Source organism: Colias croceus, chromosome 18, assembly GCF_905220415.1.
Source record: "Colias croceus chromosome 18, ilColCroc2.1".
Taxonomy (NCBI): Eukaryota; Metazoa; Arthropoda; class Insecta; order Lepidoptera; family Pieridae; genus Colias; species Colias croceus.
Genome location: NC_059554.1, coordinates 5,370,719 through 5,394,358, shown reverse-complemented (window position 1 = coordinate 5,394,358; position 23,640 = coordinate 5,370,719). Strand labels below are relative to the sequence as shown.

The 23,640-nt window shown below is 33.0% G+C and overlaps 4 protein-coding genes and 1 long non-coding RNA gene across 9 annotated transcripts; 3 read left to right on the top strand and 2 right to left on the bottom strand.

Moving 5' to 3' along the window:
* Positions 1-261: 261 nt before the first annotated feature.
* Positions 262-919, top strand: LOC123699860. Its single transcript, XM_045646902.1, has one exon. It carries the CDS (start codon positions 333-335, stop codon positions 774-776), a length of 444 nt encoding a protein of 147 aa, XP_045502858.1. The 5' UTR covers positions 262-332; the 3' UTR covers positions 777-919.
* A 4,828-nt stretch (positions 920-5,747) lies between these two features.
* LOC123699668 lies at positions 5,748-7,645 on the bottom strand. The gene is made up of 4 exons (XM_045646671.1): positions 7,169-7,645; positions 6,963-7,087; positions 6,470-6,550; positions 5,748-5,948 (listed from the first exon to the last, which is right to left on the bottom strand). Exons 1-4 carry the CDS (start codon positions 7,458-7,460, stop codon positions 5,832-5,834), a joined length of 615 nt encoding a protein of 204 aa, XP_045502627.1. The 5' UTR covers positions 7,461-7,645; the 3' UTR covers positions 5,748-5,831.
* Positions 7,646-8,661: 1,016 nt separating this feature from the next.
* On the top strand, positions 8,662-10,995 carry LOC123699719 (cilia- and flagella-associated protein 36). Its single transcript, XM_045646733.1, has 7 exons — positions 8,662-9,012; positions 9,249-9,325; positions 9,401-9,604; positions 9,814-9,950; positions 10,022-10,226; positions 10,299-10,425; positions 10,748-10,995. The coding sequence occupies exons 1-7, from the start codon at positions 8,904-8,906 to the stop codon at positions 10,903-10,905; spliced, it is 1,017 nt and encodes a 338-aa protein (XP_045502689.1). The 5' UTR covers positions 8,662-8,903; the 3' UTR covers positions 10,906-10,995.
* A 3,340-nt stretch (positions 10,996-14,335) lies between these two features.
* On the bottom strand, positions 14,336-23,165 carry LOC123699651 (serine/threonine-protein phosphatase 4 regulatory subunit 3). Of its 5 annotated transcripts, none has more exons than XM_045646651.1 (10): positions 23,109-23,165; positions 22,301-22,715; positions 21,257-22,192; positions 20,717-20,909; positions 20,041-20,183; positions 19,451-19,626; positions 18,815-19,005; positions 17,496-17,678; positions 17,122-17,255; positions 14,336-15,714 (listed from the first exon to the last, which is right to left on the bottom strand). In XM_045646651.1, exons 2-10 carry the CDS (start codon positions 22,595-22,597, stop codon positions 15,595-15,597), a joined length of 2,373 nt encoding a protein of 790 aa, XP_045502607.1. In that variant the 5' UTR covers positions 22,598-22,715; positions 23,109-23,165; the 3' UTR covers positions 14,336-15,594. The 5 variants fall into 5 exon arrangements, with proteins under 5 accessions (XP_045502607.1, XP_045502609.1, XP_045502608.1 ...); XM_045646653.1 differs by having other exon boundaries at positions 23,040-23,139; XM_045646652.1 differs by lacking the exon at positions 23,109-23,165 and adding an exon at positions 22,791-23,102.
* On the top strand, positions 18,441-22,219 carry LOC123699652. Its single transcript, XR_006752547.1, has 2 exons — positions 18,441-18,560; positions 22,024-22,219. It is a non-coding gene; the product is annotated as an uncharacterized LOC123699652 (long non-coding RNA).
* Positions 23,166-23,640: the final 475 nt, after the last annotated feature.

Below are 23,640 nucleotides of genomic sequence, written 5' to 3'. Positions count from 1 at the left end.
AGATTTCCGACTTATTCCGTGTGACGATCATGCATGATGATTTTTAGTAGATTTCAAGTATTTTGCGTCTTTGTGTAGATAAATCGGGGTAAAAAAAAATTCCTCTGTCAATAAAATGAGTATCTGCTTAATTTTTTATTATTTTCTGTGTACAAAACGTCATACTTTCGTCGTCCTTATAAATTTAATAATCTGTACAAAATTATTATTGGGTAAAATATTATCTGTGTTCAAATAATTCCATTTCATAAATCTCGAGCGGGTAGAAGAGAATAAACTTAGTCATCCCAATAAAGACCTGTCACAGTAGCTATCCGATAACAACATTAAAAATGAGTCATAAAAATGTTAAGACATCTAACGAATCGACTTTATCAGGTGGCGGCGAATTCTTTATTGATGACTATTCACATCTGCGCTTCTCGTACTATCAAAATCGGGATGGCCCACTCGATTCCACACTCGAAACGATGTGCAATTCCACGCTCCCGAGCGATGATGCCACCTCAACCACCATGGAAACAAACGTAAGTGATATTGAACATGTAGATGAAAGGCAGGAACTTCGAAATTATTACGTCTCGCAAATTCCGGAATTGCCGCACCCAGCTAACACGGTAGCTTCCATTATAGCATCTGCTTCAAATAGTATGAATTCAGGCAATATGCGATTCAAATATGCTGACAAAATTGAAACGGCTAAAAAGCAACCTAGTGCTGAATTGGAATTTTCGCCCTCGCGCCGATCAACGCTCATGCCCAAAAAGAATAACTAACTAATTTCTATGATAACTGTCACTAATTTTAATTAAAGCTTATTTTTGATTGGGTTTGTTTCTTGTGGTTGAATTTATATTAAGTGAAATAATAACGTATTTAAAATGTATTGCAATTATATAAATAAAATTGTATTGAATATTATAAATTGTGTGTTTTATTTTTGTAACATTATGATTAAATACTTGTATTTTAATCAATTACCCACCAGGTTTTTCATATTAATTGAATAAAGCGTAAGTAAATGTATTCTAAGTACTAGGTAATTAGACTCGTGCATACCTAAATGAAATGCTTTAAATTTACCAAAAGCCTGCTCTAAAAGTACCTACTGTCAACGATTATATTATCTGGCTATAAATAAGTGAACGAATACGATTCTTGGAATATATAGACTCAACTTCTTTTGTACATTGAACCATTTTTATAGAATATTTATAAAGTAACAAGGTTAAAATATTAACAATCCAGAGAATTGCTTAGTCGTCAGGCCGCATCAAAAGAACTGCCGCGGAGACAAAACATATAATTACTGAAGCTAGTGATTTCCCTCGGGGTTGCCGCACTGCAGCCGAGTATAACTTTTATTACACTTATTTAAAAATATGATATTTAAAGTTTTAACCAAGTTACGGCATAAAATATTGTGTTTAATTTATTAGCGGCGTATTTTATATGTCCATTATATACATACCTATAATAAAATATTCACTTTAGGTTATATTTATAAGCTAATGTATATTTGTTTGTAACTTTTAGCACTCATTTACGACGCGTGACATTGCCATACGAAGTAGGTATATACCTTATCGTCATACTCAATGTATCAATACCTACATTTTTTTGTAAGTATATTCTCAGGTTTTTCCGCCCATGTCCCACATGTAGGTACTCTAACAGTGTTATAATTCTTAGATAAGTAAGATGTAATGAAAGAATCCGTTATTCTCTTTACCTGAGATTATTAAATACAATATGAAAATTACAAATTGATCTACCATACTTCTATATACCTACCTACTCATTTAAACCTCTACCACAGCCTTTACTAAATAGTAAAATATCAAAACAATTCGCGCTCAATATTATAACTGTAACAGGTGAAATAGTTTACCAACTCATACAGCTCCTGAAGGGACCTTTTACAATCATGAAAAACACTCGGTAATCTCGCTATTTCTTCCACGGGGAACCCTATTTATAAGGTCTTAACTTAAAGCGAACTGTCAAAGTAATAACCCCAGGGAAGAAACTTTGGTTAGCGGGAAACTTTTGTAACGTGTCTTTATTTCTGATTGTAACGAGACTCTGTTGTTGGGAAGGTAATGATTTTCGGGGACTTAGTTGCAAAGGTACGTTCACTGGCAATGTGCGACGTAATAAAGGTAAATAAGGAAATACAACCCCCCATTTTATTCACAACTTCGTTGATAGGTTTAATCATCAGAACATTGGTAGATATCCTTATGGGTCCAATAAGGCGGCTAAAATGCAGCATACCTAGGTATTCATACAATGTAGGAATCTCATATTTTGTAGTGTAACATAAAATACAAAAGTATTAGGTAACTAGGTAATGTAATTAGCCTCCATCGCGTTATAAAATAGGAGTACGTACCTACTTTTTCTAATATATGAAAATCTTAAATCGAAATAGACTCTTATCATAATTATATTGGATCATTACTACTTCTAATAACAATTTTGTAGCAGACAATTTTCTATTCCACTTGAGGGTGTACCGTTCCATAATCTTTCAGCCGATACAACCGTGAAGAACATTCCCTTTAGGGCGCTCCCATCGGATATTACAGTTGACCTAGATTAACATAATAAGGATGAGACCCGAAAAAATCGCACCGCTACAAAATTTGCATATAGATTGTGTGCGTGAAGACAGCGCAATCAATCAGCAGTTTACAGGTACAGCTTTTTGCAATGCAAACAGCGTATCCTCCTTAATAAAATCCGCCCTTTCGAAGATAATATACAATATGTCAACTTCATTCTACGGCCTAAAATAACTGATTGTTATCTTTTCTTTATTTTTTTCCACAGCTCAGAAGTCAAGTAAGATAGTTAAGATACCTATCTTATAAAAAAAAGAATCCACTGCGGGTAACGCAACGTGTGTTCGCGGTTCTACAGAACAACGTCTATGGATAAAACCGAAAAATTAATTTTTTTTTCCACGTATTTTTCCAAGATAAAAATGATCCTATATTACGTCCAGTATATATATATATTATATACCAATATAATTATACCAAGTTTCATCGAAATCGAACCGTTAGTTTTCACGTGATGTCTGCACATACAGACAGACAGACAAAAAAAAATTTTAATCTCATATTTGGGTTTGGTAGGTATCGATCCAATAACACCCCCTCCTATTTATTTTTTCATTTTTTTCAATGTACAGAATTGACCCTTCTACAGATTTATTATAATATGTATGTATGTATAGATTAGATTCCTATTTTTGATTTTGATTAGATATTAAAAATAAAAACATCCTCTACGAGTAAGCTACGAACGAACGACGTTTTTGGTTGAAGTTTATCTAAGTAGGTATTTCTTGCAGATAAATTCATAACATTTCATCCTAAATTAAGGTAAAATAGGATTTTCCTTTCAACTTTAGATATTAAGATGCTTATATTGTAGTTGAATCGTAGGTATAATATAGAAAGACCTACGCCTATTAATAAAACATTTTCTTAAACATTATATGAAACAATTTAGACGTGTAAGTTTTAGTAAGTTTACGCGACGTCCTTTTACATTTAGAATAAGGGTTCTTAAATCGGTTCATATTACGCACCTTTATCCTACTCACACGTGATACATTAAATTTTCATGAGCGACGTCTGCTACTGTTTCTTATACGAAATTTAATATAGATCACGTTTATCCTAGAGGCGACGGATAATGTTAAGTTTTACAGTAAATAATATACTAGTGCCTACCTATTTAAACCAAAACGGTTCAACGGATTTGAATGAACTTCGGTGCAAAGATAGTTTATAGCTAGGTAGTCTTAAAATAGCAGCGCATGTCTGTTACACGGTGCTTTTTTCTTCTTTTACAAAACAATAGCAACATACATGAGAACATGGAAATAGAAATGCCAAATATAATATTTCAATAAAGAAATCGTGAGCGAAATATGGAGGTGTTCATTTGGATTGGAGCTCCGTAATTGCACCAACGGCAACATAGTACGTACATATCGTTACGGGCGTTACGGGAATCCAATGGACCGTGCGAGCGCCAGTCCTGTTTTGGCAATATTCAGTGCGAGAAACAAGCTCAGAACAAATTGGGCTACCTACACCAAATTGCAGCGTTTTGTTTGTGGAAATCCGTACAGTGACTACTCACTACTGCTACGAATAAAAATGATGTCTTTAGGGAACTAAACGCTATATTTTCGTAGATATTATTACTCAAGTCAAGGTAAAAACATATTTTTATTGTTACTCCTATGGGTAAATCCATAGGAGTGACAATAAAAACATGTTTCACCAAAACCACAAACAATTTTGATTAAATTTGATAATAAGCAAACAAAACATCATGGGGATGGGGGATATAATTATATTTTATAGTAGTTTCCGCCTGTACCTATTCATATGATCTCTTTTGATGTAATTACATTCACTCTTACTTACTTACTGGAGTGGCGCAGGGACCCAAAGTGAGTCTTGGCCTCCGATAATAAGAGCCTCCATTTTACTCTATCCTGCGCCATCTCGTGCCAGTTTTCGATTTGGAGGGTGCGCAGGTCTTTGGCGATTTCGTCTTTCCAGCGGTACCTAGGACGCCCAACCCGACGGCGTCCAGATGGCCGTCCCAGATACGCTCGTTTAGCTGCTCGATCTTCCCCCATTCTTTCTACATGGCCGAGCCATCGGAGTCTTTGCGATTCGAACTCATGTTACGAAACCGACATTATTACATTCACTCATATAATAATAATTAACCACAGGCCACAACACTCAGAAGGCTAAGCAATTTATTATATACTTTTTAGCGGTATACGATTCCCTTATTGTTTAGCCATTTAATGACCCAAATATAAGAGCTAAAAATAAAAATTACATCATTAAAAGTTAAGGTTAAAAGTTACCTTTGAATAATAGAACGTCACGTAATACTACATAGCCTCTTTGAAATCTTTGTCATTTAGGTACGCGTCGGGCAAAACGGAAATAGAACTAGGATGGATTCCCTTATAATAGATACCTGCTTGCATAATACGTGGCTCTCTCAATTATTATCCTACAAGATTACGATTATTATTCACGATTATATATTATGTGCTTTTAAAAGTGCGTTAATCAATGAATGAAATATAGAACTTACTCTAATGCGCATACCTATATGGCATATAACGAATAACGATATTGACGAAATAATAAGTTCGAAAAAGGTGCGAAGTGTACGATGCATAGAGATTATAAAAATAGGCAAACACAAGCATTCGCGCACCTTAGAATACATTATATTATAATATTATAAACTGGCTGGGTTTATAATTTACTCGTTTCTTTCCATTGTTTTTTTTTTCTTTTATATTGAATAATTGAATATAATATCATGCAACTAACTAATTAATATAGTTATTCAAAAGAAAGCAGAATGTTTTTTTAGACAATCCTGAGAGCCTGATACATTTGACATAGGTAATACACAAAAAGTACTTTAATAATACTTTTATAAATAAACGTGAATGAATTAACGAAAAATTCTGTATTGTACACCCCAGGACAATTTAAAACACTTAGCGTGGTTACAATATCAAAAATAAAATGCAAATAGGGGAGTGTACAGCAAAATCAATAATAATCCGATGAAGACATAATATTATGTCTTAATTGTATTACATTAATTCATAGATTCATATTAGGTTTATTTTGCAGAAGTTTCACCCCTGACTTCACTATAGGAGAGAAATAAGAGAAACATATTGTCTATCATTTATTAATAATAAAGAAAAACAATACACAAACATATCTTTGGAATGATATAACATTATAATGTGAAACTATTTACAACACTATTGACGAAGAATCACCGGACCCTGTGAATTTATTTCTCGACTCCAAAAGCAGAGTTTGCATCTGATTATATATCACTTGTAACATCATCAACCTTGGTTTTGTGTACTGAAACATAATTAACACAACATTATATTAGTTATATGATAAACTAGCTGCTCCGCGCGGTTTCACCCCCGTGGCTCCACTCCTGTTGGTTGTAGCCTTCCTCGATAAATGGGCTATCTAACACCGAAAGAATTTTTCAAATCGGACCAGTAGTTCCTGAGATTAGCGCGTTCATACAAACAAACTATTCAGCTTTATAATATTAGCATAGATATTAGATATGATAAATATAAAGAGAATATGATGCATGTAAAAATATTCCAGTAGAGTATTTTAATTTTTAGATTTCAGGCGGTTGTTAGACAGTTCAACCATGTTGTTTTTATTGCACTACTAACATTCAGCAATTATGACTACCTATTTTGTGTTTTGACTTTCTGAGCATACAATGTTCATAATACAATGCCTAAATCTTTTGCCTTGTTCCACTACTAACTAGAATGTTTTTTAATTAAATTCATTTATTCTTAACGAAGAGGCATACCGTATAAGGCAAATCTACACGGAAAATTCTCACTTACTTTAAATAATGGTAATAATTTAGTTCCTCCTTCTCCTTCGTTGGTTTTGACTAGAATTGTAAGAAAGAATAAAACTCGATTCTGAAAACATACAATTATAATTTTTTTTAATAATATTGTATTTCTTGACATTTAAATATTATATTGTGTAACACTTTATTGAGCTTGTTTGTTGTTTATAGTTTTAACTATGGATTGAAAAATCGGCCCTTTAATATAGAAATTTGAAATACAATTACAGGTGACATAATCAAAAAGTCAGTTGTATGCCCACTGTAGAAAAAATATGATCAGTCACATACAATTTTAATAATTTTTACACAACTACATTAAAAAAAATACAAACATGTGGTATTATTGAATTAAAGAAAGTATGGACACACAGGCTATCTCGCCTCCAAACACAACTTTTCATATTGTACATCTAACTCAACGCACTTGTAACATTACAATAAAGATCAGTAAATAATAAATATAAAATAGTTATACCTACCATTTTCACAACTTCATTTATAATGATATCATCAATATTAGACCACGGAATGTAGTTATCCTCGCTACCAACTACAAACTTGACAGAGCTTTGAATACACACAGTGGGTATCACTAATACACTTTCTGAAAACAATAATGCATGTGTACAAAATAAATACATAAATTAAATTATACTTAATCAAGTTTCAAGTAAAAAAAACGTACCTTCCTTAACGGTGTGTGTTACCCAAAAGAATATCAAAAAAGCTATTACAATAAAAATAACCAGGGATGTAGTTAAACTTATACGAACATAACTAAAACCTATAATATTAAATAATATAGCAAGGAACAATGACTTTATAGGCCAAGATGAATTTCGTTCCTTGTTCTTATAGGATATAGTATAACGTTGAGAGAGCGGGGCTACATTTCGTCTTTCGACTTTAAGTGAGATACGAAAGCCATTGACATTTTCAGCATGATTTTCATTGTCTGAACCGAGGTCTGAACACATTTTCAGGGGAAACCACGTTGAATTGACTACTTTTAGAACTAGGGAAGAATGCACTTGTATTTCAAGTAACTACATTATATTATATGGTATTTTAATTTTCGCCCAATACATAATTTTAAATTTAACAAGTCAATATAGGTACCAATTTTCAGAACAAAATCAAAACAATGTAATCAATAACAAACGGAAAATGACACCTGTCATATTGACTTTGATGGTTTATTGACAGATGTTAAGAAGTTTAAAAATACCTCTAAAGTACGGAGTGCTAATCTACAAAATATTTTTTTATGCATAGTTATTTAAAGCATAAAATTAAATTAATATTTCATACAAAAATTATTTGGGAAATGTGGAGTACTCTTTGTGGAAGAGATTATGAGGGGTACTGTAGCGCCGTATATTGTTATTTTAGACCTCTGCGCAGATTCGAGCCAGTGCTAAAAATTTGCAAAATATTTTTTAATAAGACGAGACATACATGGTACAATGCAAGCATACATGGTTCTTGAACATAGTTACAATATTATTGTTAAGAAGATCATTAATAAAGGCGTGACATTTCTGCGTTACGCCGTAGGCGTGACATTTTTGCGTTACGCGCCAACTTTTTCTTATATCTAAGTTTCACTTCTTACGTGTGTACCTACTCTAGTACACGCACACATTTTTTTTGTATGGTACCAGTCAAGTATCAGAAGTTATAAATTATTATTAGTTTTGGTTCTTAGACCTAGGATTTTTTATTTAGACACTGATATATACCTAACGAAAAATGGGTAGGTACTAATGTGGTAGGTAATAATAGGTACTATCAGCCAGCGGCGGCCGCGTTATATTGACCCTTTAACTAGGCATTCAAATAATTCTCAGATAGGTATTTTATAATTTTTTAAACCGTGTTTCAGCCGTGGGACGTCCACTGCTGGACAAAGGTTAAACCTAGAATATTTTAGTGATTTCTGCTATAGGTATGCCAACCAGATGAACAAAATACATCTTGTATAAATAATGAAATTGATAGGTGTTATCTTTTGCGTTCTGCATTTTTGGCGCCCCACACGATGCGTGGTAGACGCCCGTGGTAGAGCCACATCTCCACTCGCTCATCGGTCAGTATGCACGGATTTAAATGATTTTTGGTTAATTGAATTTTCTCCACTTTACAAAACTTACGATAATACCGATCGGATCCGGGCGAGCAGATAATTGCATTGTATGATAGTATTGTTGCGACCTGTGGTTACCGACTATACCTACCGCGTCATTATCGCGTGAATACTCTCTGCGAAATAAAGGACGTAACGTGGACGTAACTTAGCAACCAAAATACAAATAACATTCAAATGTCAAGGTGAAAATTACCTCGCATTTTCAAGCTGCAGTTTCCTAGGTCCTTAGAGCGTTACTGTTATATTTTGTGCTATTAGTTAAGTCTTCGGTATGGAAAACTTAGATAATAATGCTTGGGTATTCGATTCCCTTGTCGGATTTCTACATGGTCCAGTGTGGAATGTTCCGCTACAGACATTTATAGAAGAAAAATCGCTTCGTAAGTATATTTATTTTTGTCCTTAACGTATCTGCTTTTCAAATCCTAGATTGTCACACCTATGCCTATGAATCAGTTATTAATTTCACAATAGGTATTTAACACATTGTTCCATCGAACCCACCGTCCTTTCATAATCATACAGCGCTAACCATTGAACTTACCAGAGGTGCGACAAAGTACTTGCATTTTCTATCTTTGTTTTTTGATGCATCTTCTATCTTTTTATTTGAAAGCATTTGAACCAACGGACGACGGGGAAGTTCTCGATAGACCTGAATACAAAAAGATTCATGACGAATACAAAAATTTGGTAAGACCTTTGAAGTGTCCTTTTAATGAATTATTAAACTATTTTATACCTACCTGATATTTAATAATAATCCAGGTGGACGTAATGCTTGGTTCCTTTATGGATGATATTGGTATCTCAGCTGATCAGTTTGAAGCAGCATGTCGACTATCGGCCCGTGATCTCGCTGGTCTCCCGACTTATTTTCATAAAAGGCTCTTTGAACAAATTTGGGCGGCTAACGACTATGAGATGTTTGTTAAAATGATGACTCATAAGAATGTTGAGTTACAACTTCAGGTATTAGAAAAACAATTTGATTATTTACAGTACAGTTATGACGAAAACAGAAATACAATCGTTGCAGTAGCTTTTGAGTAGGTAATGAGTTTATTGCAGAAAGAGAGACGCAGTGGAGAACGTTGTTTTATGAAGTGATAAAAATACTTACAAAATAATATATTATTGTACTAGGTATATAAAATATAAAAATAGTTTGTGTGTTTTAGGCTTTAGAGCTCATTGAGAAAAGATATGGTGCTATGCCAAGTTTATACTCAACCGACACTGAAGACTTCGATTCGTCGCGAAGTGATGAAAGCGCGGAGTGGCCGGATAATGATGACGTTATGATAGAAATAAAAAAGTAACTCGCACATAAATAAATTATTAATTATAACAATTATGATACTTGCCTATACTTTTTCTCTTCTGTAGATTGCAGCTCGATGATTTCGAAGTAAAGGATGAACCAACAGTGCTCCCGGAAGAGGTGATAGCAGAAAAACAAACACTCTTATCCAAACTTCATAGTTTCGAGAAGAAAGAAGAGAAGTGTGTTACATTTGCAGATTCCCCGAAAGAGGAAAAACCTAAAATTAAACAGAGTATTATTCCCTTACCTGCGCCAAGAAAGACCGAGGTGAACTTCAATCTAATTTAACTATTAATTTTTTTTTTATATTTGATTATTAATTGATTCATTCGTTCACAGGTATCTGAGGAAGAATTAAAAGCACGCCAAGAATATCTAAAACAACAGCGCGACAAGTTGTTAGCGCTAAAGAAGCAGGTCCGTGAAAAGCAGCTCGATGCAGTTGAGACCGAAACTTCGTTTGGAGGTAACAATGACAGGAAATTACTATCCGATTACATATTTTAAAATATTATATCTCGCCAAACAAATTGGAAATTCACTCATGATTTATCATTTTCACTTAATTCAGAAACCATCTCAGCTAACCAATTCAATTCTGTAAAATGTAAAACGGCTGACCCATTCTAATAAAATTACCATGTGATAAAGAAACGCTACTGTTATTGTGTAGTTTACAAATTGTGCTACTTTTCTCTATAACATTATTTATAATTCAGAATTTAAATTTTATGTACCAAAAAAATCGAAGAAATTTTTTATTTTAAAGATTCTTTATACTTTAACAGGCGGTGAAATCTCACAAAAAGCGCAAAGGCCCAAATCAGCTCGTATGGCACAAGCGGCGCTAGCTGGGTCCGCCCCGGCCCCGCCCCCCGACGCAATGCAACTACGACGGGCTCTAGCGTCCAAACTCAAAACCGAAGTTGTTGATGGAACTTTCTAATATGTATTCTTTCTATTCATATGTGTGCGAATAGGGCTGTATGTAAGACCTCTCAGTTGTGTCATGTAGTCATTAAATTATTTGAAAATTTGTGTGGATTTTTTTTGAGGTGTTAGTGTCTTTGAGATTGTGGTGTTAAAGGGATTTTAGCAAATAAATAACACACGTATCGTATTTCCTTATATTTATATTGCTTACGTAACTAGTGACATCATAATAATAGCATTATTGTAAGCTTATTTATATTACACAACTTGCCAATAGGTAAATCTATTATAAATTTAATTCTGTGTATAAATTAGTTTATGATGGTCATCCACCTAGACAGATAAAAAATAGTTATTGTTACAGTCTACTTTTATCTAGAATTTTGTATCATAACCAACGGGAAGTCATTTCAAGGAATATAAGATACGTAATAATAAATCTAATTGACGGCTGGATGCTATTAGACACGTGGATTTTGACAGAATAAAAATAAAGTATTACATAAAACAGTATTTACAATTTTTCTGACAAATTCATTCCACGTATATAATAATAAATTTTGTCTCGCAGTCACTGTGCACTTTACCATTCAAATAATTGCAAACTAGCGAGATTATTCAACAAATACTTTTGGAACACTTGTCTATACAATTTCTAACATAGATATTTTGGAAAACTTGTTTGTCATATCGCGGGAAGATCATTTCAAGTGACCATCAAAATATGTTTGTTATGTAGTTAAGCAATTAAGAGATCAATATTTTTTTCAAACGTCATTTAAATAAAACTGATATGTTTGAAGGGCAGGTGAATTGCATACATTGTAAGTGCAAATGAGAACGGTTAGGTATCAAGGTTTTGAAAAAAATAAAGATTATTTAATATATTCATTCTGAGATTAACAATCGTAAGCAGATACTTCTCACACTCTATTTCCCATGCTTGTAAATTAAAATAATTTTTTTTTATATGTTGGATTCAGTATAACAAAATACAACATTGAATTTGATTCAAAATATTCGCGTTTTCATAGGTCATAGTAAAAAATTAACGATTTTTTAAGACACTTTTTCGTGTTTACGTAATATTTTACGGAATAATAAATAGGTTTTTATTTTTTAATGTTTGTTTACCATTACACAAATTATATCAAATAAATTAGTTAATAGAAGAGAATATTTATTATATTTATTAATTTTTATTCACATCCCTATCGGAAGGTCTAATGGCTTAAAGTTATTTTTAAATATTATATTTAATTGATATGGTCAAAACAAATACTATGTAGATAGATTCTAAGCACATTTGATACAAAAATTTAAAAATACATTATATTGAAAAAAAGCTGCAATCTGTTATTAGTTAAGTAATATTTTCCTAATTAATCATATTGTATCGATTTTAACGCGAAATACAAAGTAATGTAATTACTTGGTTGAAATACAATACACTGTGTGAAGATAGTTTTTTGTAGAAATGTTACCAACTTTTTTATCTATTTAACAGTTATGAATGTATTTTGAAATCTTTTCGAAAGCAGTTCCAAAGAACTTAAGGAAATTTAAATACTAAGACCACAAAATCTCCTTTTCAAATCGATATCCAAAATACATTCAATTTGAGACAAGTTCAACCATTCGTCTTTATATATTTTAGACAGTTATGATGCCATTACGTCATACAGAATAAATAATGAATATAATAATTTGCATCTGAATAGTAAAAATTTCCATTAGTTTTTGAGAAACTACCAGATTCACGCCATCCTTACTTTCTTTAATTTTATCCAATTTTCAAGCCAGTTACAATTCTTCCGTTCATTTGATAATGGTATGAAATGCTGGATCGGATATTGTTGGATGTAAATGCTGTAGATGTCGTAACTAAGTTAAAGATTTCGAATAAATAATGAACCATGAGAACTGTCCTCACTCATTTTGTAACGCGATAAATAATAACACATTAAATTCAAGATTTACTATAATAATAATCAATAAAAAAATCACATGTTTTTCACATTAAATTTACACACTATTTCATTTTTAAACTACCGTATGTCACAAGTGTCACTATGAGTTATTTTCATAGATTGCAATCGTACTGTAAAATCAGCCCTACACAATATTCATAAGTTGATCTTCATCCCATATGGACAGTAAATAGTTATGGGTTTCGCAGTAACTAATTTCTATTAATAAATTGATTTTTCATTTTCATCGCTACGCGTAATGAAGTGAGCGTGAATCAATTAAAAGGAAATTCCAAACTCTATGAGCATTTAAAACAGTGCATTGACATTACACTAACTCTTCTTCTTCTCTTAATTAATGGCTCCACCCAATAAGTATCCCTACTAATATCCAGTAAATATGGCAGAGTAAGGACTCAAATTTCAGTCACATAGACTTGAAGGCTTGTGACATTTAACATTTGGAACGGAGTGGGAATACGCAGATTACAATAACTCAAAATAGCATTTACAAACAGATATATTATCTGAATATCTATTTGTAAGAACAATTCCCAACGTCAATGTACTGTCATTAAATACCCATAAGTATGCAAAATTTTAATTTCCTTCCTAGAATTTAGTATGTTTCTCAATATGCAAGTAAAGTCACTTAGAAAGCCATCTCATATATGTAATTTATAACAAAGAATGGCAGTAGAAACATTACTTGATAAGAAACAATCTATCTATATATATAAAACTCAAAGGTGACTGATATAGTGATCTATCAACGCACAGCCCAAACCGCTGGACGTATTGGGCTGAAATTTGGCATGCAGGCAAATGTCATAACGTAGGCGTCCCCTTAGAAAGGTTTTCCCGAAATTCTTGCGGGTACAGGGAAAAACGGGGATGCACGTACAAAGTCGTGGGCGTGAGCGAGTATATATATATATAACTCAAAGGTGACTGATATAGTGATCTATAAACGCACAGCGCAAACCACTGGACGTATCGGTCTGAAATTTGGCACGCAGGTAGATGTTAGGACGTACGCATCCGCTAAGAAAGGATTTCCCGAAATTCTTGCGGGAAAATTAAACATTGACACATTTACAGTATATACTATCACTTCATTTTATGAAAATGTAAGTGATAGCACGAGATAGACAGCATTTAATATGTATTAAAATAAAAAAAATAAATATTCTATGTTTGGTACTAACTTTTGCAAAAACATTATTGTACTGTCCAGTGAGGATGAAGAAAAACTTAAAATTCAATAAATTTTGAAACTTTAGATAATTCTTTTCATTTACACATTTAGAACTACACATAAATTTTAGATTTAAGAAACATATCAAAACAAGCACAGCATTTGATTTAGGGTTATTGTAATGTTTGTTTTAAGACATCTCTTGCATTCAAGTACCGTAAGGCGTAATGTAATGTAATACATTGAAATTAAACTATTTTAATAATAATAACAAATAAACTATTAAAATAATTTTATTCCTTCTCTATAGTATGTTTTATTGTAAGTTAAGTTCTGGTATAGATCAAACAGATCATCTTTACCTTACATAATAAATTAAACTGATACAATAATCGGGCACTTCTTCCAATATTGTTATAAAGAAAAAGTAACCATTGTAATTGTGCAGTATTACGGCTTAACAATTCGTCTACAGTTTAGCAATTCCATTGTAATATTTAAAAATTAGTCTAAGAAATTGTTGGTCATTTATTGTATTCCCTTAATAAACATGCATCTACACATCCATTCCGCATTCACTGTATTCCATTTTTCTAACAGTAATATATTTTAAATCCCACTCATATTTTCTTTGTACTTTAGTCGATTACAATTCTTCGGAAGAGTAACCTAACCGTTTAAAATGTCACATTAATACATTACATAACCAATATTTGTTCTACATTCTCATACCATCCGGTTTATACTCTACAATGTATGAAAACTTTTCATACATCAACTTATAATAATGCAACACTTAAGTGTCACTCGTATTTACATTATATAGAAAGCATAGCTATATATTGGTGTAATAAATAAAGTATCTGAAAATTACAGCCGAAACCGTAACCAACTAGGGAAACGATGACGTCACAACCTCGATTTCTATTGGTTGATACAAACGATCCTAGCGCCATCTGTTCATTCTCTTTCACGCGTTCCTATCGAACATTTACTAAACAAAAAAGGTATGATTAATCAAAATTTACACATCTAATAAATGTCCAACAGGTGCGCGATAACGTCGGCCGCAATTTTCAAACATAACACACTCTTTTACATTACCGATTATCATAAATAGCCGCTGGACCGATGCTAGATCGGTCGGGCGCGGCGCAATAATAAATATAATATAATTCTGTAATCGGATACGTCGGCGTAACGTGAGACAATCGTGTACGGGAACATCGAGAATATAGGCAACACATACTCGTACACTTATAAAATATAAAGGGCTTACGTAGCATCCGTAGCACAGGTCAGGCGAGACGTGGTCGCTGGGGGGGTGTTATATTCCTTGAAACGTGCTTGCGAGGTTGCCGGGCGGCGGTGCGAGATCGCCGGTCGGGCACTGCGCGAGGTTGCCGGGTGGGCACTGCGCGAGGTTGCCGGGTGGGCACTACGCGAGGTAGCCGGGCGGGCACTACGCGAGGTAGCCGGGCGGGCACTGCGCGCTGTTGCCGGGTGGGCACTACGCGAGATTGCCGGGCGGGCACTACGCGAGCCGCGGCCGCTTGGCATCACGCTCCTCGCCGGGCGCGCTCGGCCCGCTGCTACTTCCGCTGCCGCCGCTCTCCTCCTCCTCGTCCGAGTCACCGTCGTAGTCCACCAGACCCTGCAAGTTACATGTAGTGCATTACATATGGGAAACATTTTAAAAGGCGGAAAAAGCAGTGTAAGTTACATTGCACACAGGGATGAAACTATATGGATGATATTTTTATGTACACTGCTCACGTTGTTGTGCTTTCATGATAAATTATTCTTCATTGTTTTGAACTTATTGTATCAGTAAACTTAACTATGAATCAAGCCATTTAATTGTTTGCAATTAACATATATTTTTATAAAATATTGTATAGCTTCTGTACAGAGCTAAGATTTAATGTTTTAAAAATAGTGGTTTATATCAATAAAGGAAAATAAGTATTTGTAGATAACAGTTATTCATTTGTGTGAAAACTATTAAAAAAAATTTAGGAGCCTGTGGAGCTTATGACAATGTATATGTATATACATAGAAATTTAATTTAATTAATTAAACATAATGAAGTCATAATATCAATAATTAGCAGCAACAATTTAAATTATGAAAGCAAATAGTGTATGAAAAGCTTCATCTGGCAAAGGCAAAATCATATTAATCACCTTAAACCATGCATTTACGTACACAAACAATTGACGAGGATATAAGGTACAGTTAGACAGCCTGAACTGATTTAAATAATTATTTTTGTTCGATAATAAATCAGCCGAAATTAGTGAATTTTATGTTTTTATTATTTGTATGTAATGCGAAAAAGCTTACACATCGATATAATCTATACAAATATTTCAAAGAGGAAAGGTTTGTATGTATGTATGTATGTATGGTTTTCCCACATAAACTACTGGACCGATTTTGATGAAATTGTCACAGACAATCTTTAGACCCTGAGAAAGAACATAGGCTACCTTTTATTGCGAAATATGTACCACGTGCGAAGCCGGGGCGGACCGCTATTATACATTAAAAGCAAAATTTTCAAACAGAACACAAAAGTGAAAGGAAAATTACATAATTATTCCAAGGCGGAATGTGGACCCATGAACCCAGTGGAATCTGCCATAGCACGTTGCCTCGTTTCCGAAGCGTTATAAAGTATATAGGTATCTATTTAACCCGACCCAAAGGAATCTACCAAGCACGACCCGCGTTGCCGAAGCATTACATAAATGGGTATCTACTAAACTCGACCCAACAGAATCTGCCATAGCGTGTGCCCGTGTTCCCGAAGCCGTATAAAGTAACTAGGAATCTATTAAGCCCAACTCAGCAGAATCTGCCACGCGTGCCCGCGTTCCCAAATCGTTGTAAAGGGAACAGGAATCTATCACGTTTAACCCAACAGAATTTCTCTTAACAAGCTATCAAAGCATTGCAAAGGAAATAGGAATCTATTGAACCCGACTCAGCGGCATCTGCCATAGCACGTGCCCTTGTTCCCGAAGCGTTGCAAAGGGTGGTAGGGATCTAAATTACCTTATTGAGTAATCTGGGCGTGGATACCTGAACGTCGGCGTGCGCCGGCTTGGCGGTCGCCGTCGTCAGCAGCACGCGGCTGGGCCCGTTCACGCTCTCCGAGCTCGTGCACACTTTCTTCTCCACTATTTTACCTGTAAAGAAACATCTTAATATCAAAAAAAAAATATATGTAAGCTACAGTTAATTAATGGTGTATATGTTGGTTTTATTAAGGCCTGTACCCTTTGTAGAAGGCCCGTGTCCCTGCAGTGGGAAATGGGCTGTATGACGAATGGGGTAAATACATCATTCGTCATCATTAAGAATCATATTAGAAGTAGAAAATTCTATCTCTAACAATTTTAATTGAGAAATTTTACTAAAGGCCGTACCGATCGCGTCTAGCGCGTGATGCGCGTGCGTAGCTGGCGCATCTAATGGTGCCTCATCCTCGAGCTCGTCCTCGTCGTTGAACCACATCTCCTCCTCGTCGTCCGGCTGCCGCGCCTCGCGTCGGTATCTCGTACGTAATAGAGATGGTACCACCGCTTCCGCTACCGCCACGCTGCCGCTCACTGGAATGTGTGGGATAAAATCTATATACATATTTAAAACTCAAAGGTGACTGATATAGTGATCTATCAACGCACATCCCAAACCACTGGACGTATCGGGCTAAAATTTGGCATGCAGGTAGATGTCATAACGTAGGCGTCCCCTAAGAAAGGATTTCCCGAAATTCTTGCGGGAACGGGGAAAAACGGGGATGCACGTACAATGTCGTGAGCGGAAGCTAGTTATTAACATATACAAAATTATTACTATGTATATTGTATAAGGTTCAATAAAGAACATGGGTTCTAAATTGTGTAGACTTCCAAAAATGTATTGTCTAAGTTATAATCAATTACTAGAAAACTTAGAAAAAATAAATAATAACAAATCTTTTTTAAAACGGAAATTTTGCTTTGTAATATATCATAATTCATATTTTTTTTCTTATCTGAACTTGAATCTTAAAAATAATAATTAAATTTATAAAAAACACATTAATGTTAAACACTTATAAAGCCATTCAAATAAAATTATTAAAATTTATTATAATATGAACAAAAAAATTTGTATGCAAATATTAAAATATTCAAAAATATACAAATACAAAGCTACAATTTAAATTATTTATAGAATCAGGTATGATAATAACTTTCAAAACTGTATTGGTCCACTTATATTATGCACCTATAAAAAACGTGTTTATGGCCTTCAATATAAATACAATCATTTATTTGGGTCAAAGCTTTCAACTCAGTTATATTATCAACTGGTTAACAAATCAATGAACATGTTGAACCAAAGTGCAATCTTGAGGTTTTTGTTAATTATATTATTTGCTAGTAATTAGGGCATTTTAAGACTTCTTGCTTTGTGTAAACACGTAATTGACTACTTACTTCTTGGTAAATATTAATGTCATGTTTATTTAGTCATTGTAGAATTTATTTTTCCTTACATGTAAAAATTCTCTGAATGACCGAAATAATGTTGTTTACAAGTTTATTAACCGTGTTTTTATGTTTTTTTTTTTTAAATAATCTTCAGTGTAACATCTACTTCAATAATGGTTACAGGTATTTTAAACTATTTTTCGTGTTTTTTGTTGTTGTTACTATCACTATAGAAAAATGCAATTTCTCTACTATATCTCACTAACCTCTATCTCTCTCCTTGAGTTTGTCTTGATGTTGATCGTATTTCGATTTTAACGTTTTAAACGTTTGCACATATTCAACATCCTCTAAGATCTTCCCATAGTTTTCTACAACGTGCGAACATAGTGATTTGATGTCTTCCAGTTTGATGAATTCAAATAATTCTAATATAGCCGAGTCTAATAAATTATATCTGTAAAAACAAAACAGACATTTTTATAAAGAAAAAATTAGTTTTAAATCATTTAGAACACAAAATTACTTAATAAACTTAACCAACCAATGATTCCTTCAATAAATCTATTTTTAAAGAATTTATGAATAAATTCAGTAATAATCAATCTCATATATTTATCAACAACTGGGTAGGATACTAAATAGAAATAATTGTCCTATCATTTTTGAATGTAATCCTGGTTGCTTATGAGCCAAAATTATTTTTTGTGTAGATCAAGTATTACATCAACTAATTCACTAGTGAAGTATTATCAATAAATATTAAATTGTTATCTAGCTAGTCTATTTTAAGTGGCAGTTTGTTTGCCAGATAATCCACAAGGTCTAAGTTAATTGATCAATACTACAAATTATTTTTCTTTCAGTATGAAGTTATGAATTAAGTTTTATATTATATTTACCTTCCATTATTCCTAAGGAACGCATCTATCACTGGTGCAAAGAGGTTGCCCTTAATTATGTAACGGTTGTAGTATTCATCTTTGAGTGCAATGATTTTCCTCATGAACCTTAGTGCACCCAGGACGAGGAAAGTGTGCGTGGATCTCATGAGCACTAAAATGCGCCGTAGGAGATCCTGGAAACAATGTTAATATAAATTTTACAAAGAGAAGTATTCTGGAATAGCAAAATTTATCCATAATTCTATGAAAACTTATGGTTATTTTATAAATATTTATTTATTTATTTAACATTAACTACTAACAAAAAAAGCAAGAACTATGTTTTCACAGAAAAATTGAGTATGACAATGTAACCGTATGGAACAAAACAATATCAGATTTTCCTTATTATTTCATTTCAATACATAACATATTTCATGTGTTAACTGTTATGTTAGATGGTACTGGTTAACTAAGTTAAGTAGATGGAATAACTAACTGGATTAAAACTTATTCATTACATCTTTTTAATGTCATACATTTAGAGATAAGAAAATAGTTAATAACTTATGCATCATGCCTGAAGGAAACTCGACTGCTGAACATACCTTATTTAATATACATGTCTTGATATGGTATGTGTGATGTTCGACGCAGAACGCCAGGAGTTCTAGAACTAAGCCCAGCAGCTGCACAGTGTGGTAGTCTTCTTTGAGTGGCTTCTCCCCCGTTGTGTTATCTAATAATGGAGCTGTAATGTCAAATGTTGTTGTTCCAATGACTTGTTTATTATGATAGATTAGTATAACTGCGTTAAAATTATTCAAGATTAATTGCACGATTTGTGCTGCGTCATTCCTCCTTGATTTAAAACTTGACAAATAAACAAACTATAATGTATCAAATGTATATATTTCTCAAGATATACTAGTAAGTAATAACACATTTAAAACGTTGCAATGTATTGTACAAGTATGGCTATGGGGATTACCTACAACCATGCTATAAGCAGTAAAAAATGTAAATGTTTTCATATCTGTTTCCTACAAATTTTCAGTTACTACTTATTTACACTTTTGTTTCAATTGTAAGTCTTAATAAATATTCATTAACAATTCAAAGTGAATTAATGACTCAACTAATTTATAAACACTCCTTATTTATTTCATATACTAACTATTGAAGTATAATTATTGTATATAAATAAACACTTTTATTTACAATTATTTACTAAACTGAATTAATATAAAGACAAAACTCATATTTACAAAAGATTATACATACCTATTAATGTCTGTATACTATGTTTGTAAAAAAAATTAAGGAAGTCGGCTTTTTCACTCTTATTGACTGACGCAAGCATGCTCTCTGGGTCCAGGAGGATGCGTAATACACCCATTAGTTGCACAGCTCCACCCAGTTCAGGGTCTTGATCCCTTAGCATTTGTTCTATCACAATATTTAAAAGCATCTGCTCCTAGAATAATTAAGGATAAATTAATTAAAATCTTAAAGTATGTAAGAGCAAATTATCTCTATAACTGTAAGTACTCAATTACTCAATAATTTAATAAGGTCAGAAATCAAAACAAAATTATTACATTACGAAAATAAAAACAATTTGTTACATTAAAGAACCTATCAATTAATAATAAGAATCAAAACTATGAGTTGGACGATGTTTTTGTCCAATAAAAATCATGTGTATATTGAAATTTGAATCCAATGTAAGAAACAAAAAATAGCAGTTTGCATTTAAGAAATTTGAAGTATACAGACATACATAAAATTTTATGTTATTGATTGACATAAAGCATAGTTTACCTCTTCAGTATTACTTGCTTGTTGTAAAGTATAATCCCTTACAACTGATGGTGAGAACTCCACTATATAAGTCAGTATGTCTATAGATGCAGTCTTGGTCTTCTGATCATCTATACTTAGTGTTATTTCTAGTGCTGGCAGGATCCCCAATGAAACTAATGTTTTATAAAAGGCATCTTTGTCTTGTGGTTGCAGATTTTGTGAAAAATTACAAAACTCCTTTAAAAATAGAACTAAATCTCGTCTCTTGGGGTCAGGGGTCTTATCATCCATTAGTAACTTAAATAAATCTGTAAGAAACTTGTCATCTTCTTCTATTAGTTTCACTATCTCTACTTTATTGAAAAATATAAAACTGGACAATGTGCTTAGCAGATTATCTTCAAAAACTGTAGGTGTCGGTAATACAATATCTTGTATGTACTGTACTCGGTATGTTTGATGAATTTTGGCGAGTAGATCCTTATTTTTTATAGGAATGGCTTCTCGGAATTTTGCTAGCTCTCTTAAATATTCTCTATGTTTTTTCGGCTGGGGTAAACTAGGATCATATTCTAGACATCCCACTACATCAAATATAGTATCATCAGCAAACATTGTGTCAAACAGTGTATTTTTGTTAAGAAGGAAAATGCTTTTAAATATCTCATACAAATGATGCAACCCTTCAATGTTCTCAATATCTTCACACATATGAAATAGATTGAGGAGTTTTTTTATGTAGTGTTGAGTTTCTAATGCAGCTGCCAATTTGTCTTTCCTTGCAGGTGACACCAGACAACTGTTGACCAACTCACTTATGTCTTCCAAACGACCCATTTCGCATGCTGGCAGCTCTACTGGCTGTACACTATCAGACATTTCATCAAACCTTTCATCTTCTGATTCTTCTACTATGTCCTGAGTAATTTCAACTGAAGGATCTTTTCCTTGAACCTATAAGAATAAAGTTGATGTTTTAAATCAGTTGAGTTTTGAAATAATTATTATTAATATATACAACTCCTAAAAGTAATGATGGAAATTTCCAAACATCATGCTTACCTGACAAATTTTTTCCCATATTTCATCGCAGCCCGCTTTCTCTTGAAAACTTAAAGCTAAATCAAAATTATCTCCTTCTGACCATACTATTAAAGTATCTTGCTGCTTTTGATAGGCTGTATCAGGCTGTATTTTGCTTTCTAACAATAATGTTCCATCAGATTCTGCTCTCACCAATAAGGAAGTGCCTTTCAACCTTTCTACATAACAAGATGAAACATGGCCAGTTCCCCTATCATCCCACTGCCGGTCAGCGTTCAGAGCGTAGAGCTTCACTCTTCGTCTAGTGTCAGTCATTATATTCAACGCAACTACAAATATGTACTCAAATTATGAATCACGTATTCTGGCGCTATTCATATGCACCGTATTCTTATATTATTTAACTCCCATTGGTAAGAAAACATATAGACTTCTGCAACAAAAATACTTATATATTGTACACATAACCACTAAATATTCATATAGAAAAATATATATACATAATTACTCTAATTACATTCGTCTCTCGATTCTTCACAAAAACACAACATTGTATAACAATATATCTACGCATAAGTTTAGACAGTTACGTTTACTGATAAGTAGAAATGTAAATATCAATTGAACTCATTAAATTTTCGTACAATGGAATCGCGAAATTATCGGAAATTACAAACAAAACAATACAATCCGTAGGACTTTCACTACACTTTTATAAACCACTATAAAATTAAAACGTTATCATGAACTGCATTACCATACTCAATTAACGCGAAAAACAAGAATTTACCGGAATACACATTACAGAATCGTCAAATTGACGTACCTTCAAAATATTAAAACATCAGATATCGCCATATTGGATTCACAACAACGCTTCGAAATTTGGGGTTCTCAAATTAAATTTAAATATGGCGGCGAATTCAAATCGCAAGTAGATTTAACTCCAATTAAAATTCATATTTTGATATTTAAGAATCGATGAGTGTAATTATTTGTTGAGTATACTTAGTAGACATTTAATTTTGTAGAAATATATTGAGTAAAAAGATGACTCAAAACAAGAACTGTGTATAAACAGTGATTATGTAAAAAAAGGGTTGTAAATATAAAATGGTATCCCTATTTTATGGTAACCAATCAATAGAACTATCAGCTGTGGGATAGCCAATAGTCTTTCAAGATGAATTTTGACAGCTTACTTTCAAATTACCATATCCAAAATAGATTCTTTTTTTTTATTTGTAAAATTTTTAACACATAAAGTATTAAAAACTACCGATATAGAAGTAATTTTATCTTATTTTAATAAATTTATAAAATTATTTTTATTTTTATCATACCCCGAAATGTATAAC

Bases quoted from the DNA above. Each gene is read 5' to 3' on its own strand.
- LOC123699860 (XM_045646902.1), top strand. From the start codon at position 333: ATGAGTCATAAAAATGTTAAGACATCTAACGAATCGACTTTATCAGGT.
- LOC123699668 (XM_045646671.1), bottom strand. From the start codon at position 7,460: ATGTGTTCAGACCTCGGTTCAGACAATGAAAATCATGCTGAAAATGTC. The intron at 7,088-7,168 runs GTACGTTTTTTT...TATTGTTTTCAG, and splicing joins AACACACACCGTTAAGGAAG to AAAGTGTATTAGTGATACCC. The intron at 5,949-6,469 runs GTAAGTGAGAAT...ATTATGTTTCAG, and splicing joins AATTATTACCATTATTTAAA to TACACAAAACCAAGGTTGAT.
- LOC123699719 (XM_045646733.1), top strand. From the start codon at position 8,904: ATGGAAAACTTAGATAATAATGCTTGGGTATTCGATTCCCTTGTCGGA. The intron at 9,326-9,400 runs GTAAGACCTTTG...ATAATAATCCAG, and splicing joins ATGACGAATACAAAAATTTG to GTGGACGTAATGCTTGGTTC. The intron at 10,227-10,298 runs GTGAACTTCAAT...ATTCGTTCACAG, and splicing joins CTGCGCCAAGAAAGACCGAG to GTATCTGAGGAAGAATTAAA.
- LOC123699651 (XM_045646651.1), bottom strand. From the start codon at position 22,597: ATGACTGACACTAGACGAAGAGTGAAGCTCTACGCTCTGAACGCTGAC. The intron at 19,627-20,040 runs GTATGTTCAGCA...CATTGTTTCCAG, and splicing joins AGACATGTATATTAAATAAG to GATCTCCTACGGCGCATTTT. The intron at 17,679-18,814 runs GTTAGTGAGATA...CACACATTCCAG, and splicing joins ACTCAAGGAGAGAGATAGAG to TGAGCGGCAGCGTGGCGGTA.